General features: G+C 47.0%; 1 protein-coding gene across 1 annotated transcript; it reads left to right on the top strand.

The window, feature by feature from the left end:
• LOC125352243 (E3 ubiquitin-protein ligase TRIM38-like) lies at positions 1–5,461 on the top strand. The gene is made up of 6 exons (XM_048347363.1): positions 1–405; positions 1,509–1,604; positions 3,348–3,578; positions 4,182–4,204; positions 4,301–4,413; positions 4,858–5,461. The coding sequence occupies exons 1-6, from the start codon at positions 1–3 to the stop codon at positions 5,376–5,378; spliced, it is 1,389 nt and encodes a 462-aa protein (XP_048203320.1). The 3' UTR covers positions 5,379–5,461.
• Positions 5,462–14,446: the final 8,985 nt, after the last annotated feature.

The following is a 14,446-nucleotide window of genomic DNA, read 5'->3' as shown; positions in this document are numbered from 1 at the left end:
ATGGCTTCAGGTTCTAGTATCAAGAATATGAGAGAGATAGCTACCTGCCCCATTTGCATGAACCTGATGACCCACCCAATGAGCATCAGATGTGGACACAGTTTCTGCCAATCATGTATAATGGTCTTCTCTAAGATGCTAAGCCAAAGGCAAGCAGGGATGAAGATGTTCAACTGCCCTCTGTGTCGTGCCCCATGTAGTATACAGAGTCTCCGGAACAACAGAGAGCTGAAAAATGTAATTGAAGTCATCAAAATGGACCAGGAGATGCTGTGTGAGGACCATGGGGAGAAGCTCCACCTGTTCTGTGAAGATGAAGGGCAGCTCATCTGTTGGCGCTGTGAGAGGTCAGAGCACCAAGGGCATGCCACCGTGCTTGTGGAGGATGTATTGCAGGGATACAAGGTGAGTTGGCAGGCCTAGGATCTTTGCAAATACCTGTTCTCATGATTCTTGCAAGAGAGCATGAAGCCTAGCCTGAAGCCTAAGGTTATGAACCTGAAACACAACTTTCATCATTAGTAATAGCTGGTGGTAAAAATTAGGATGTGATGTGTACTTGCAGAATCAAGTCTATAGTGTTCATCTTGACATTTGGCAGCTATTCAGACATTTTCCCCTTCTTTGCATGTCATGAGTAGTAACTTCCCCCTGCTCGATGACATATTGTCCCCAAACCCAAAATTTGAATTGCCAGATGCTGGCAACTCACACCTGTAATCTTAGCTACTCAGGAGACTGGGACCTAAAAAGCATGGCTCAAAGCCAGCCAGGGCAGGAGAGTCCATAAAAGTCTTATCTCCAATTAACCACCAAAAAGCCCGAAGTGCAGATGTGGTCTCAAGGAGTAGAGCACCAGCCTTGAGCGAAAAGGCTAAAGGACAGGCCTGGACTTCAAGCCCCAATACTGACATCAACAACAATAACAAAAAAAAAGGAGAAATTATTTTGGGAAATAACTGACAAGCTCAATGAGGACACTGGGTCCCTTGTAATTGGTTTGTTGATGCCATTTTTTAAAATGTTTCAGGACTACTTTTCTTAATGAACTCTAATTCCAGCTGTCACTCTGGTCTTTCTTTTATGACTTACTCAGAATATCTATAGTAATTAATGTGTGATTAACCATTGATATTATTATGTTAGGTTTACCACTTAACCAATTTTATAAGATCTTCTTTTAGATGATTATCGTACTATATATGCAACTTTACCCTGGCATTTCTGTCATCAATTATATGGCTCAGACACTGGGTTAGTCAATAAGACTGGAAAAACCATTTCCACTACCTACTAGGCCTCATTTTCTACAGCACCACTTGTCCAAAGTTGCAGATATTATCAATACATTATTATACATACAACACTCTGCCTTTTAATATGCTCCTTGGGAAAATTTTAAGAACTCAGTAAGTGCTTACTGTGAATTTAATATATCTTGGAGTGCAAGGATTGTTATTAGGTAGATAACAAAGGATTTAATTGAATTTATCCAACTTTTCATTCAGGAAAAACTCCAGAAAGCTGTGGCTAACTTGAATCAACTCCAAGAGGAATGTATGAATCAAATGATGTTTGTGACAATGCAAAAAACTGACTGGAGGGTAAGAATCTGAGCTCATGGATCTCTAGGTATTTTCTGCTCTGGAGTTTAGGCACAGAGGATGATTGAGACCAATCACATTGATGGTTGTTTGTCACCATGCCACACTAGATCAATGAAACTCAAAGGTTGGGGGCGGGGGGCGGCATTACAATGGCTTGTTAATATCTGCGAGATTTCTCTCACCAAGCCCTTCAATCTTCTTAATAGTAATGGCTAGGATCCTTCATAACTCATAGTGGAGAAGCAGAACTGTTGTGTCTAATCTCTTAGAACGAGCCTTACTGATTTTTCACACTTTACATTCATCAACCTGGTATATAAGCATCAATGTCTCACCTGCTTATATAGACAGCTTCTGACTCTCAGCCTTCTGTGGTCAGAAACCAACCTTAGAGAGCATTCAGAAAGCCTGAACAGGTTGAGGTTGATGAGGCCAGAAAAGAAACCTAAGTAGTTTTCATGGAACCTCATTGTAACTTAAAATACTAGATCAGCCTCCAGATTATTATTCCCTTGTGCAAGCCATTAGCTTGTACTCAAAATCCATAGGGCAGTGAGCTGTTCTGCCTCTTGCAGAGGTCCTTTCTTTCCTTCTTTGAGAGATAGAAGGTAGAAGGCCCTGCTTAAAACCTCTGTGAAAGCACATCAATTCAAGGGCTTAAAACTGAACTTGTCTCCTACAAGAAAATCTACCCATGGAAATTACAGTTTTGTATCTTCCCAAATGAAAGCTCAGTCCAATAAGATACTTCATTTTATACACAGGTCTAGGGTGCCCTCAAATTCTCAATCCTGCTTAGATTACAGGTATATGCTACTATGGCAGTCTGAAAACTAGTTTTGATCATGGTAATGGATAACAGATTAAAACCTAGTCCTAGTTTGGTGATTAAGTCACCTATTATTCCAGGCCCAACTCCCTCCCAGATCTTGGTGGAAAAAGAAGAAAATCTACTACAGAAAATGAAAAACAACCTCTCCCACATAAAAGTGCCAGCAGGAAGCTGTTACTTGGGAAATTCTTCAAGCTGAAGTAACTCAGAAGAAAATTATGTCACAATAGCTGATCATGCATGTTATTTTAGTGTGTGTGTGTGTGTGTGTGTGAGAGAGAGAGAGAGAGAGAGCTAAAATATAACACAAAATTTGCTTTTTTTTTCCAGTCCTAGGACTTGAACTCAGGGCCTGAGCACTGTCCCTGGCTTCTTTTTGCTCAAGGCTAGCACTCTACCACTTGAGCCACAGCACCACTCCTGGCCTTTTCTATATATGTGGTGCTGAGGAATCGAACCCAGGGCTTCATGTATATGAGCCAGGCACTCTACCACTAGGCTATATTCTCAGCCCCCAAATTTGCTTTCTTATCTACTGTAAACACAGAGGTCAGAGGCATTAAGGATGTTCACATTCAGCATCTCCATGGGTAGCTCTGTTTTGTTAGCTTCTAAAATGACATTGTCTCCATTAAACAATAGCCTCTTTTCCCAGTACCTGAAATCCCTGCAACTGTCTTGTGTGACTATGAATTTAACAAATGTTAGTACTTGCAGTATTCATTCCCTATTTTCTATCATTTTATTAGTAGAATGTTATTAGAGTTCATTCTTATTGTAGCCTTGGTCAGACTTTCATTCCTTAAGATTGAGAAATGCTTCATTCTCTATACCATAGTTAGTTTATCCAGGTGTACAAACATGGATATTTAGTTTTTCTGCACTTTTGTCTGTAATTTTGAATTTAGAAAGAGATAAACATAAAGAGACAAGAAATCAAGTCTGACTTCAGGAACCTTCGGAACTTTCTGCATGAGGAGGAAAAATCTTACATCTGGAAGCTGGAAAAAGAAGAAGAGCAGATGCTGGAGAGAATGAGGAGCAGTGAGACCAGTCTGGAGCAGAAGAGCAATGAACTCAAGAGCCATATCCTGGAACTGGAAGCAAAATGTCAAGGCTCAGTCCAGACCATACTACAGGTGAGGCTGTGGGCTTGAAGCAGGCAAAGAAGTTGTGTGTCACTGGCTTAGTAAGAGAATGGTAAGGAAGCATGGAAGGCTTGGCAAGGCCTATCTCCACCAAAAGGGCACATTAGTCTGGGAAAGTAAGGTAATGTTCTTTTGGATGTTGCATTAGTATCATCAAGATGGCCTCCATCGGACTATAGAGTAACTTTCTGAGGTACAGAGGCCAAATGGAACCCTGGACTAACTCCAGCCACTATATTCCCCTTGACCTAAAAAGGACCTGTGTGATAAGTGACCTGTAACAGGGGCTCACTGGAAGCTAATTTTGCCACAGGGAGGATGAGAAAGTTCCTGGCCTTCATAGAAAGCATATAGGCTGATTTCATTACAGATATTATTTTCCCACAGGCTTCCAGAAGATGGTTACAGACTCTTACTGAGTCTGCCCAGACCCTGGGATGGGAATCATTCCATCTGAGTGTCCATTAGTATTGATGACTGGGCAGCTCTCTTCCCTTCCTTGGGAGGAATGTTTATAGAAAACAGCCCATGAATTTTTGATGTTAACACACTTACCTTTTGTTTGTTTTTTTGCTTTTGTTTTTTCCACAACAGGATGTGAAAGACACTTTGGTCAGGTAAGTCCTGCAGGATTGTGGGAAGGGAGTCGGGAGGACATAGGGATCTGAAGAGACTGTAATGCTGAGGAAGTCTGTGGTCTCTGCTGCTTGTAGGAGTTCAGCAGTGAAGCTGGAAGATCCTGTGAACTTTTCCCTGGAGATCCAAACTATGTGTAATGTCTCTGAGCTTTATTTTGATGTGAAGAAAACCTTAAGGCGCTATCAAGGTGTGTGAATTCAACAATCCTTAATGCTATGGCTGGAAGGATTCCTTAGGTAGGAATCAGAGTTACCACCTGTCCTGGACAGGCTCTCAACCACAATGTGTTCACTTATTGTCAGTGTGCTGTCAGACTCTCCTGTCTGCGCTCACATACTTAGTATGCTATGCATACCAGTTATATCTATAGACCCTTCTAGATCCCAGTCTCTTTTGATTAGGCAAATATAATTATTTTCATTTTATAGTTGGCTGACATCTCATAAGAAACAAAGATTGATTTGAGAATACTGGCAGCCTTGAAACTCCTGTGTGGACTGGAGGTGTGCTAGATAGGCCTGGTACTGGAAAATGAATTAATTAAATCAATTATTTAACAGTAAATACCATGTGTTCTCATGCCCTCAGTAAGATTATTTTGGTTATATGGTGGTTTTATGTTATTTTGCAGTCAACGTGACTCTGGATCCAAGCACTGCACATCCTGATCTACTTCTGTCTGAAGACCAGAGACAAGTGATTCTTGTATCCACCAAGGAAAATCTCGAGGCATCACCTAGGAGATTTACTCCCTTCCCTTGTGTCCTGGGCTGTGAGGGCTTCACTTCAGGAAGATACTACTTTGAAGTGGGTGTTGGAGAAGGAACGGATTGGGATTTAGGAGTTTGTTTGGAAAATGTACAGAGGGGCACTGACATGAATCTTAACCCTGAGTTTGGATTCTGGACCATCCGGCTGCAAAAGGAGAATGACTATGTGGCACTTACCTCTCCAACTTTTACTTATCTGAATGAAAAGCTCCTGGTGGTAGGAGTTTTTCTAGACTACGAGGCAGGACTTGTTTGTTTTTACAACATGACTACTGGTTCCCATATCCTTACCTTCCCAAAGGCTTCTTTCTCTGATACTCTCCTGCCCTTTTTCCAGCTTTATCCACATTCTCCTTTGTCCCTGCCTCCTCCTGATGAGTAAGGAAAGGAACAGTCTCTTTTTCTTTGTTAACCAACAGGGAATATGTGTAAATCCCATAAAGGTAGGCATTTGGTCCATTTTCTTCACTCCTATTTTTCTAGTACCTAGATTAGTGTTTGCTCTTTTAAGATATTTATTTAATAAATGTACATTGAACTAATAAAGACTGAAAGTCTGTCTCAATGATGGTCATCCTCAATAAGGTGAAAGCAAGTGATGAATATACCTTGTCCTGTATGTTTCTTTAGAGTATTTGGCTCTTAGGTTTTTCAATAGTGGTTGGATATTGAGTAGGGCGATACTAATAACTAGATTATCTGGATCCTCTCATGTTGTTTGATACCATTTGAACTCCTGTGTGGGGGATGAAAGAAAGCAATCATCGTTCAGTTCAACAAAAGGGCAGGAAAGTCAAACCCGTAGTGAGTCTTCCAACCACACATTCTAAGTCAGTTAAGTCTTAAGTTCTTCACTATTTCTTGTTCTGGAAAAAATTAAAGGAAAAATATGAAAGCAACACTGAGAAAGCTTTTCAGGACTCAGGGTATCTACGGGTCCTAGCTCTTCCCCGATAATGGCACATCCATCTTTTACCTCTAGTCATCTGGAATAATGGTGTCACCAGATTGAATCCCCACATTGTGCTCCAAGGAGAAGAGAGGCTCATTTCACACGGAAGGCATTTCCCAGGTGGTCCGCTACCACCCTGAGCCCACCCAGCCCAAGCGCCTTGCTCCCAGTGGCCCAGGCCGAGATACCGAGAGAGAACAGAAGAGGCTCAGCCACACCTGGCCGATTGATTTGCACCAAACTGCTCTAATTAGCACACGGCAGCACACTATGATTAAGCTTCCACAGGAAGCCTGTCAGATGCCATTAATTATGGATGTGACCTTAAAATTATTCACTTGGAATGTTTTCTCCCTCCATAGGCCCCTTTCATTCCGGCTTCAAGTACAGTATGATGGTAGGAACTGAAGGTCCAGACAGCTGCCCGTGACCTGAAAAACATACTTGGCAGGCAGTGCTGAGCCCCAACAGCATTGACCGAGCCGCCTAGGCATAGGGTGATCAGGAAGGAAGCAAAATCCATGGTATCAACTTAGAAACTGGTTAACTGAACAGATATTATGTGCAGAGAACTTCATAAGGGGTTCAAGCCAGGCAGCCCATGTTCCTACCTTCCAATCTTGGGGTTCCAGACAGAGGGAGGGGAACCCCAGTGGAGTTCTTCCTGTGTTTTCAGGGAGGCACTGGAAACATTGTATATACATATCTGTCTATGTCTTTATCCATATGTCTAGCTATCTGTCTATGCATGTGGACAGCTTTGGGGGAAAGGAAGAAAGTGCTGTCAGAGGAGAGGCTACTGATAGAAAAGAGGTAGAATTTATCCACAGTGGAAGGCAGAGGTTGGTGTGGGGGAAGGGATAACCACCATGCAAAGGCCCTGGGAAAGAATGTGTGTTGCTAATGGAGGGGAGGGCGGGTCCGGTTGCCAAACCCTCAGGAATTCTACCAGCTGCTGGTTCATGACAGGCATGGGTCCACCTTGTCTTCTGTGCAGGTGTTATTGATGGTGACATAAAAAGGAAAGGTGGTAACAGTCCAAAGCCCGCCCTCCCTGGTTGTGTTGGTGTGTGTTTCCTGAGGTCTTTGGTGGGCACAGGTGAGGTGAGGGGCTTGCCACCAGCCTGCTTTCCTCCATGGCAGGATTTACACTTTGGGAATTAGGCATAGATACCATTGTGTCAGGAGGGACGATGAGGCTGTTCCGGGCAGAGGAAATAGCCTTTTTGTAAAGGTTCCAGGGGCAGAGGAGAATGGCGTAGCTTTGCAAGGAACCACACGTGTCCAGATGGGTGGCTTTCTTCACATCTTCACCAGCTCTGGAGAGGCCAAACCTTCAGATGCTGCTAAAGCGTAGCTTGGAAAAAAACAGCTGATTGTTAGTGTTGTGGTGGAGTGACATAAGTCCCAGAGCACACAAACTTGGACTCAGACGTGTGAGACAGGAAGCCTGGCTTGGTGCAGGCCTGGGACTCAGCATTTCCCCCACATGTGTCTCCAGCAAGACAGGGTGTCAGGGGGTGGGGATGGCTGCGAATGACAGTCTGGACATGCTCTGTGGTCACTGGGAATCTGCTATCCTGGTCAATCTCGGAGGAGTAGTGGATGTGCTGCTACCCAACGTCCGTTGTAAGAGCATCTATGCATGAAGTTCCCCCAGAATGACAAATTGCTTTTTCTGAATTTTAAGCAGAGACCACCTGCTTCATGGGGGGGCGGGAGGGAAGGACTCCATGTCTCCAAATTAGCATGCTTGCCTGCTTTTATCTGCTACTGTGTAACCTGACCACTGGCGTCTGGGGGCAGGGAGTGGGGGGCTGTGTCTTGTCATTTTAATGTGACTCCACGTAAAGAGATGCAGAATGCAGGAAGGCCCCAGTGGAAATTTCCATCGAAGCTTCTAGCAGTCATTCTTCCTAGAGAAGAAAAATGTACTCCCAGACAAGATGATAGAAAGCGTTTTGTTTGCCTAGAATCTTAAAGAGAAGACTGCTGTTGAAAGAAGCCCAGGGGCTCCCAGTTTCCCTAGTAGGTTTGGAGGTTTGGAGGATGGTAAGGGCTCAGATTCCTCTGTGAAGAAACACAAGCACTGCTGGTGTGGGAACCCACATCTCACAGACGGATGGAGTCAGGTTTGTTTGAGAATTACAGGCGAACCACAGGAACCAATGTGTGCCATTCGTAGTGCACCCATGGTGAAAATACAAGGTGTGGTGTGTGTGTGTGTGTGTGTATGAAGTCTGAGTATAGAGGGTTCCCTGCCTAGGGAGAGAGGTGAGCCTTTTGCATTTTGCATATCCTATTATTAGAGGTTGCTGTTCCCCAAATTATGTCTTCCTTCCTTCCTTCCTTCCTTCCTTCCTTCCTTCCTTCCTTCCTTCCTTCCTTCCTTCTTTTCTCCTTCCTTCCTTCCTTCCTTCCTTCTTTCCTTCCTTCCTTCCTTCCTCCCTTCTTTGTGTCCTTTCTTCCATTTCCCCATCCCTCAAACGAGGGCTTGAACTCATGGCCTGGTGTTCCCATTTGGCTTTTTTCAATCTTGGGCAGGTGTTCTACCATTTGAGCCAGTCACCCACTTCTGGCTTTTTGCTAGTTGATTGGAGATGAGAGTCTCATGGACTTTTCTGCCCAGGATGACTTCAAACTGAGCTCTTCAGGCCTCAGCCTCCCGAGTTGCTAGTATTACAGCTGTGAGCCACGGCACCTGACTGATTTTCCTTTATCCTTGGGCCTCTGGGGCATTCAGAGGTAATATTCATGTTCTGTTGGTAACCAGACATAAATCTATCCAGATACCTGACACGTCTATTTCTTGGTAGTTCTTCCTTTGGTCCTTGTTAAGATTGTGCTAAAGAAAGAATACAGACAATACACAATACCAAAAATGTAAGTGTACTTCAGAATAGATACCTCTACCTTCAATGGGTAACTCTGATGTTGTCTTATTTTGCTTTCCTTTGTTTTCTGAAACAACAAAAGACACAAGTGGGGATATAGGAACAAAAGGAACCCTCAGATGCTTTGTGTGGGAATGTAAACTAGTACAACCATGATGGAAATCAGTGTGGAGATTCTTCAAAAAGAACCCCCCACATACCACTGCTGTGCATTTATTGGAAGGAGACGAATCCATGTACAAATACCTGCACACCTATGTTCACTGCAGCTCAGGGCACAACAGACAAATGCTAGAAATCAGCCAACGTGCTCAACAACGTAATTAAAGAGCCTATGGTGTAATGTGTGTATGTGTGTGTGTGTGTGTGTGCATGTGTGTGTGTGCATGTGTGCGTGTCCCAGAATATTACACAGACATGAAGAAAAATGAGAACGCATCATTTGCAGGAACATGGATGGACTTCTAGGCGACCATGTTGAATAAGCTAAAAGCTCACTTTCAAAAACATCTCATGCTTTCACTCATACACAGAAACTGTACCTGTGGGACAAGCACACTGGATTCACAATTCACTCAAAGCCACGCACCTGTCCGCCCATCCATCCATCTCCCTCTCTCTCTCTCCCTCTCTCTTACTATCTACCCTCTTAAACAACATTGAGCATTTTCCTTTTTATCAGGAATGGAGCCCTACGAAGCTAGCACCTGCCTCCCAGAAGCCTTTACAAGGAGGAGGGGCTAAGATTCGTCGGTAGGCAGGTGGAAAGGTGTTCAAGGACAGTTGGAAGAACCATCGCTACAGTCCTCAGACCACAAGGGAATCCCAAATCCTGACTGTCCCGTGCATAGCTGGGTGACTCCCCTCACCCCGGAAGGCAGAACCCCATGGCACCCCCCAACACACACACGGTGATTACTCATCCTATCCTATCCTAGCATGCGTGACAAAGTCCCCCGGCCATTTCAGGACAGGTCCTTATTTGGGGGCCAGTGATTAGGGCTGGGCTGTTTGCTCGGTGCCATGTCAGGAGAGCATCCGCCCTACCATGGCCCCTCTCCCTACCATGGCCTTTCCCTACCACGGCCTGTCTCTACTATGGCCTCTCTCTACCATAGCCCCTCTCCCTACCATGTCCCCTCCCTACCATGGTCTCTCTCTACTATGGCCTCTCTCTCAGCCTTGGCAATCCCAGTCCTTTTTGCTTTTCTTGTTCTTGTTTGGGTGGGGTTTGAATTCAGGGCCTCATTCTGGTGAGGCCACAACTATACCACCTGCGCCACACTCCCAGCCCTCTTGTGTCGTAGTTGGCTCCTCAGGGAGCCTCTTGCACACACTTGCCCCACAGTAGTGTCCAATTGCAACATATCTGATCCCCCAAGTAGACTGGAGTATAGGCATGAACCACGATGCCCAGCTAGTTTGTTGAGATAGGGACTCGCTCATCTTTCCCCGGGCTGTTGTTTACTGAGCTCCCCTTCTCGGCACCTCCCCAGTTGCTATAATTATAGGCATGTACCACCATACCCCTCCTCATTTTTACATTGTATATGGGGCTCCCAAGAAGCCAATCCCCAGAGATGGGAGTGGAAATTGCTGGTCTCTAAACGCCTGCTCAGATCCATCTACCCCAGGCTATGAGGAGGGAAAGCACGGGCCCTGGAGTGGAGGATGGCAGAGCAGCCCCCTCTCCCTCCTGTGAGGACAGAAGAGAGGCACGGGCGTTCTTACAGGTGCTATGATGACACGCAGAGGGGACAAGCTGATGGTGTGAGAAGCAGCAATGAGGACAGGGGTTCCCGGCTAGGTGGGATTCCCACAAACCCCCCCTCTATGGTGGCAGTGTCCCCATTATTGTGAGTTGCTCCCAGAAACCACCCAGCCAATAGATGGGAAGAACCTGCAACTGACTCAAAGCATCCACAGTTCTCATCCAGTCCAGGATGACCCGGAAATGCCCTGGGGGGACACGCAGAGGGATGGGGAGTCCAGCTCTCGGCACTGGGGGGATCCTGGGCTCATGCATCCCCGAATGTACAGATAAGCGGAGCAGGCGCCTGCCAGCTGCCAGCTCAGCCCCGCCCCCCCTCGGCCCCTGCCTAATTAGAAGGAGCCATTTCGACATCTTAGCAGAAAATGGAGCTTTTCTTTCCTTGATGCCGTGATGACTGGGAGTTAGCAAAGCATCCGTACAATCAGAAATGTCTACTTTAAAAAATATATAATAACATAAAATCCAAGGCTCTCTCTGGATCTGGCCCAGGGCTCCCCGCTTCCTCGGTGGGGGGGACATAAAGGGCTTTCATGCATGTCCTCCGCCTGCGAACGAGGCTCGCTTCACCATCTCTGGTGATGGCTTGGCGGTGCCAAGCATTTTATCCATTGCCAGTAACCATTCCTGTCTTTTAATGGCTTCCGTGGGAAGGGGTCACAGTGGACAGGCAGAACACTGGCTAAGCAAGCTTGGGGAGGAGGGTGCAGCAACAGGGCAGGTGCAGCCACTGTGTGCTCACAGCCTCACTAGGCCTTTTATCACCTTCCCAATCCTCACCTAAGGGGTGAGGGAGGGTGGGGGGGGGGGCGAAGGTTGCTTCTATCCCCTTTTAGTGTTCAAACACTTGGATCCCAGAAAGGTCATGCCCACAGGGTGCACAGTGCTGAGATGTCCAGGCCAGCGTTGCTGCTGGAAGCTGTGCTTTCTCTACTACAGGGAGGACTTGGGGGTCTCTACCAGCTCCTGGCCGTGGCCCTTCACCCCATGACTAACTTCCATACCGAGGAGGGTCCTGGACCTCAAGCTGGTGTCTTGGGTTTCCAGAAGAGAATGGGGCTCCCCGAGGTTCCTGGACAGCCCTCCCCTGCCCTGCCCTCAGTTCAAGGGCGCAGCCCTTCATTTACCTGGCTACAGATTTCCCCCTCACTTGTCCTCACAGGGAGGCAGGCTTATGGCTGGGGCCCTTTCCGGAGCCAGGTGCTATTCTTGTCCTTCACCCAGATTCATTTACCCAACACCACTACCCCTGGAGGCAGGTGTGGACGGAAGCCTAATGGACAGAGGATGACAGAGGCTAGGTGGTTCTGGTGCTTCCTCCAGGATCATGGGGCGGGTACAGGGCTTTGAGGAGGCAGATGCTCACATGTGTCAGCTTTCCTGGAGGTGAGTGCCAGGCAGCTGGGACACCTCTGCCAGCCACATGGAGCCTGCTGGGATGGACAGCTGGAGCTCAGTGTGAGGAGGCCAAGGCGGGCAGGTCCCTGTTTCCACTGTGCTCAGCCATTGGCAGACACTGAGCGTTGGGGAGGTAGAGGTGCTCAGCCATTGGCACTCACTGAGGTGGGAGGGGGCCGAGGTGCTCAGCCATTGGCAGAGGCTGAGCAGGGGGGAGGGCGGTAGAGGTGCTCAGCCATTGGCAGACACTGAGCGCAGGAAGGTGGAGGGCAGAGGTGCTCAGCCATTGGCAGATGCTGAGGGGGGGGCGGGCCAGAGGTGCTCAGCCATTGGCAGAGGCTGAGCAGGGGAAGGCAGAGGTAGCCTCTGCAGGTGTGAACTCTACTTCCTGCATCTGAACAACCTCCACAGCCAGCCATGCAGCTAGCCAGTGAACCAGGACCCAAACTCCAGCGGCCTGGTGCCACATATCTGAGCACTCAACCTTTGGTGGATATGGAGCCGATGCTAGGATGGGGTATGGCTCTGGGAGGTATTGAACAAAGATGGGTTTCCCAAGGTCCCCTCGATCGAGTATGGAGGTCCCAGAACAGGAGAGATGGGGCTGGAGGATCTCCGGAAAGCCAGCCTTAGGTCACTGAGTCTCCAAGACTAGGACCAGGACATAGCCCTCTTCGAGAATGAATGGAACAATGTGAATGTAGACATGGGCCCAGTGGCCAGCCAGCTCCCTCCCCACCCAGGTGACCCACTCCATCCCTGAGCTGCCTCCCCAGGGGGCACCCAGGGTGCCCCTTCTGCCCTCCCTGCAAGGAGTCGGGGTTGACAGGCAGGCAAGCAGGGCAGGAAGCATTCATGAAGCAATAGAAACCCATCTGTTTATGGAGGAGTCCCAGGGAAATCAGTACTGTCCTTTGAAAAAGTCCCTCACCCAAGAATTCCCTCAGTCCTTCCCTCAGCTGGCCACGTTCCTATCTATGACCTTGAAGAAGCCCCTTATCTTGCTGCCAGTGATGACTAGGAAAATCTATGCTCAACTACACAAGCCAATGTCCCTCTCGCACTTTTCACTTAGGCTGTCTTAAATAAGCTCCAGCTGCACCTACAGGCAGAGACACAGGACTCTTGGCTGTGTTTTCCATCAGGCTGAACATTGTCTCCCCCTAGCACACCTTTCGGGGCCCACTTATTAAATCAACAAGACCTCTGTGCTCCCCAAATGAACTCCTGATAATGCGATAATAGCAATTACCGTGGAGAATTCCAGTTGGTGCAAATCACCAGGAAATGTCAACAGCAGCAAGCATCCGGGCTAAAACAGCCCAACAGGTAATGTGATGGTTTATCACCACAGAAGGTAAGAAAACGCCAAGGGGGACAAGTAGCCAATGGGAAACTTGACAGAAAATAGTTTCCCTCGCCTCAGCCAGGGCACTTCCATGCTGTAGATTCTCTCTAGCCATCGTTAGCTTGTGTAGAGGAAAACAGAGGCAGCCTTGTATATCTGCAGGGTGCGTATCCATGGATTCAACCAAACCTCACATAGAAAATATTTGAAAAAAACAAGAAAAAACCTCGCATCTGAACAGAGAATGTACAGGTTGTATTCTCCTCTCATTATTCCCCGAACAATATCTACAACAACTATTTATGTTTGTTGAGGATAAAGTCAGCGGTGTCCATGTTCAAGGCAAAACGACAGACTCTGGATGAAAATTACCAAGGAGCTTGCTTACCCAATGACTTCACCGTGTATCAAAAGGTTCAGGCGAGCTGGGCCCCAGTGGCTCATGCCTGTCATCCTAGCTACTAAGGAGGCTGAGACCTGAGGATCAAGGCTCAAAGCCAGCCCGGTCAGGAAAACCTGTGAGGCTCTGATCACCAATAAACCACCAGAGAACCAGAAGTGGCGCTGCAGCTTAAAGTGGTAGAGCATTAGCCTCAGAGATACTACCCAGGTCCGGAGTTCAAGACCCACAAACAACAACAAAATGGTCATGTGCCTAGAAGCACCTAGACAAATAGGGTAGGCAAATGGAACTTTAGAAGGGACCAACTCGCACAAGAGAGGCTGGACCACTAAAAAATAAGTAAGAAAAAACTATACTCGCCAGGATGCAAAAGCCTTCCTGTCACAAGAGATGAAAATGTAGACAACCAAGACCCCCTTCTGAGACTCAGTCAACCCCAGAGGTGCACTTATTAAAACTGCTGAGTAGAAAACATTGATTCTTAGGTGACGTCTGGGAAGATTGTACACCCCATAGTACGTAGCCAATGAGGGACTGGGGAAAGGGGCTTGAACATTGGGGGATAAGAAGCACTGGCTGGACCTTCCCACTAGGTACATAGCCTTGAGAGGCCACCATTAGCCATTAAAGCCTTGCTTTCTCAGTGCTTTGTAAGAGTCCATTCTTGGGGCTTGGATGGAGAAG

Source organism: Perognathus longimembris, chromosome 6 (assembly GCF_023159225.1).
Source record: "Perognathus longimembris pacificus isolate PPM17 chromosome 6, ASM2315922v1, whole genome shotgun sequence".
In the NCBI taxonomy this organism is placed as follows: Eukaryota; Metazoa; Chordata; class Mammalia; order Rodentia; family Heteromyidae; genus Perognathus; species Perognathus longimembris.
Note: the sequence above shows the minus strand (reverse complement) of the source record. Positions and strands in the feature narration are given on the sequence as shown.

Bases quoted from the DNA above. Each gene is read 5' to 3' on its own strand.
- LOC125352243 (XM_048347363.1), top strand. From the start codon at position 1: ATGGCTTCAGGTTCTAGTATCAAGAATATGAGAGAGATAGCTACCTGC. The intron at 406-1,508 runs GTGAGTTGGCAG...CTTTTCATTCAG, and splicing joins ATGTATTGCAGGGATACAAG to GAAAAACTCCAGAAAGCTGT. The intron at 3,579-4,181 runs GTGAGGCTGTGG...TTTCCACAACAG, and splicing joins CAGTCCAGACCATACTACAG to GATGTGAAAGACACTTTGGT.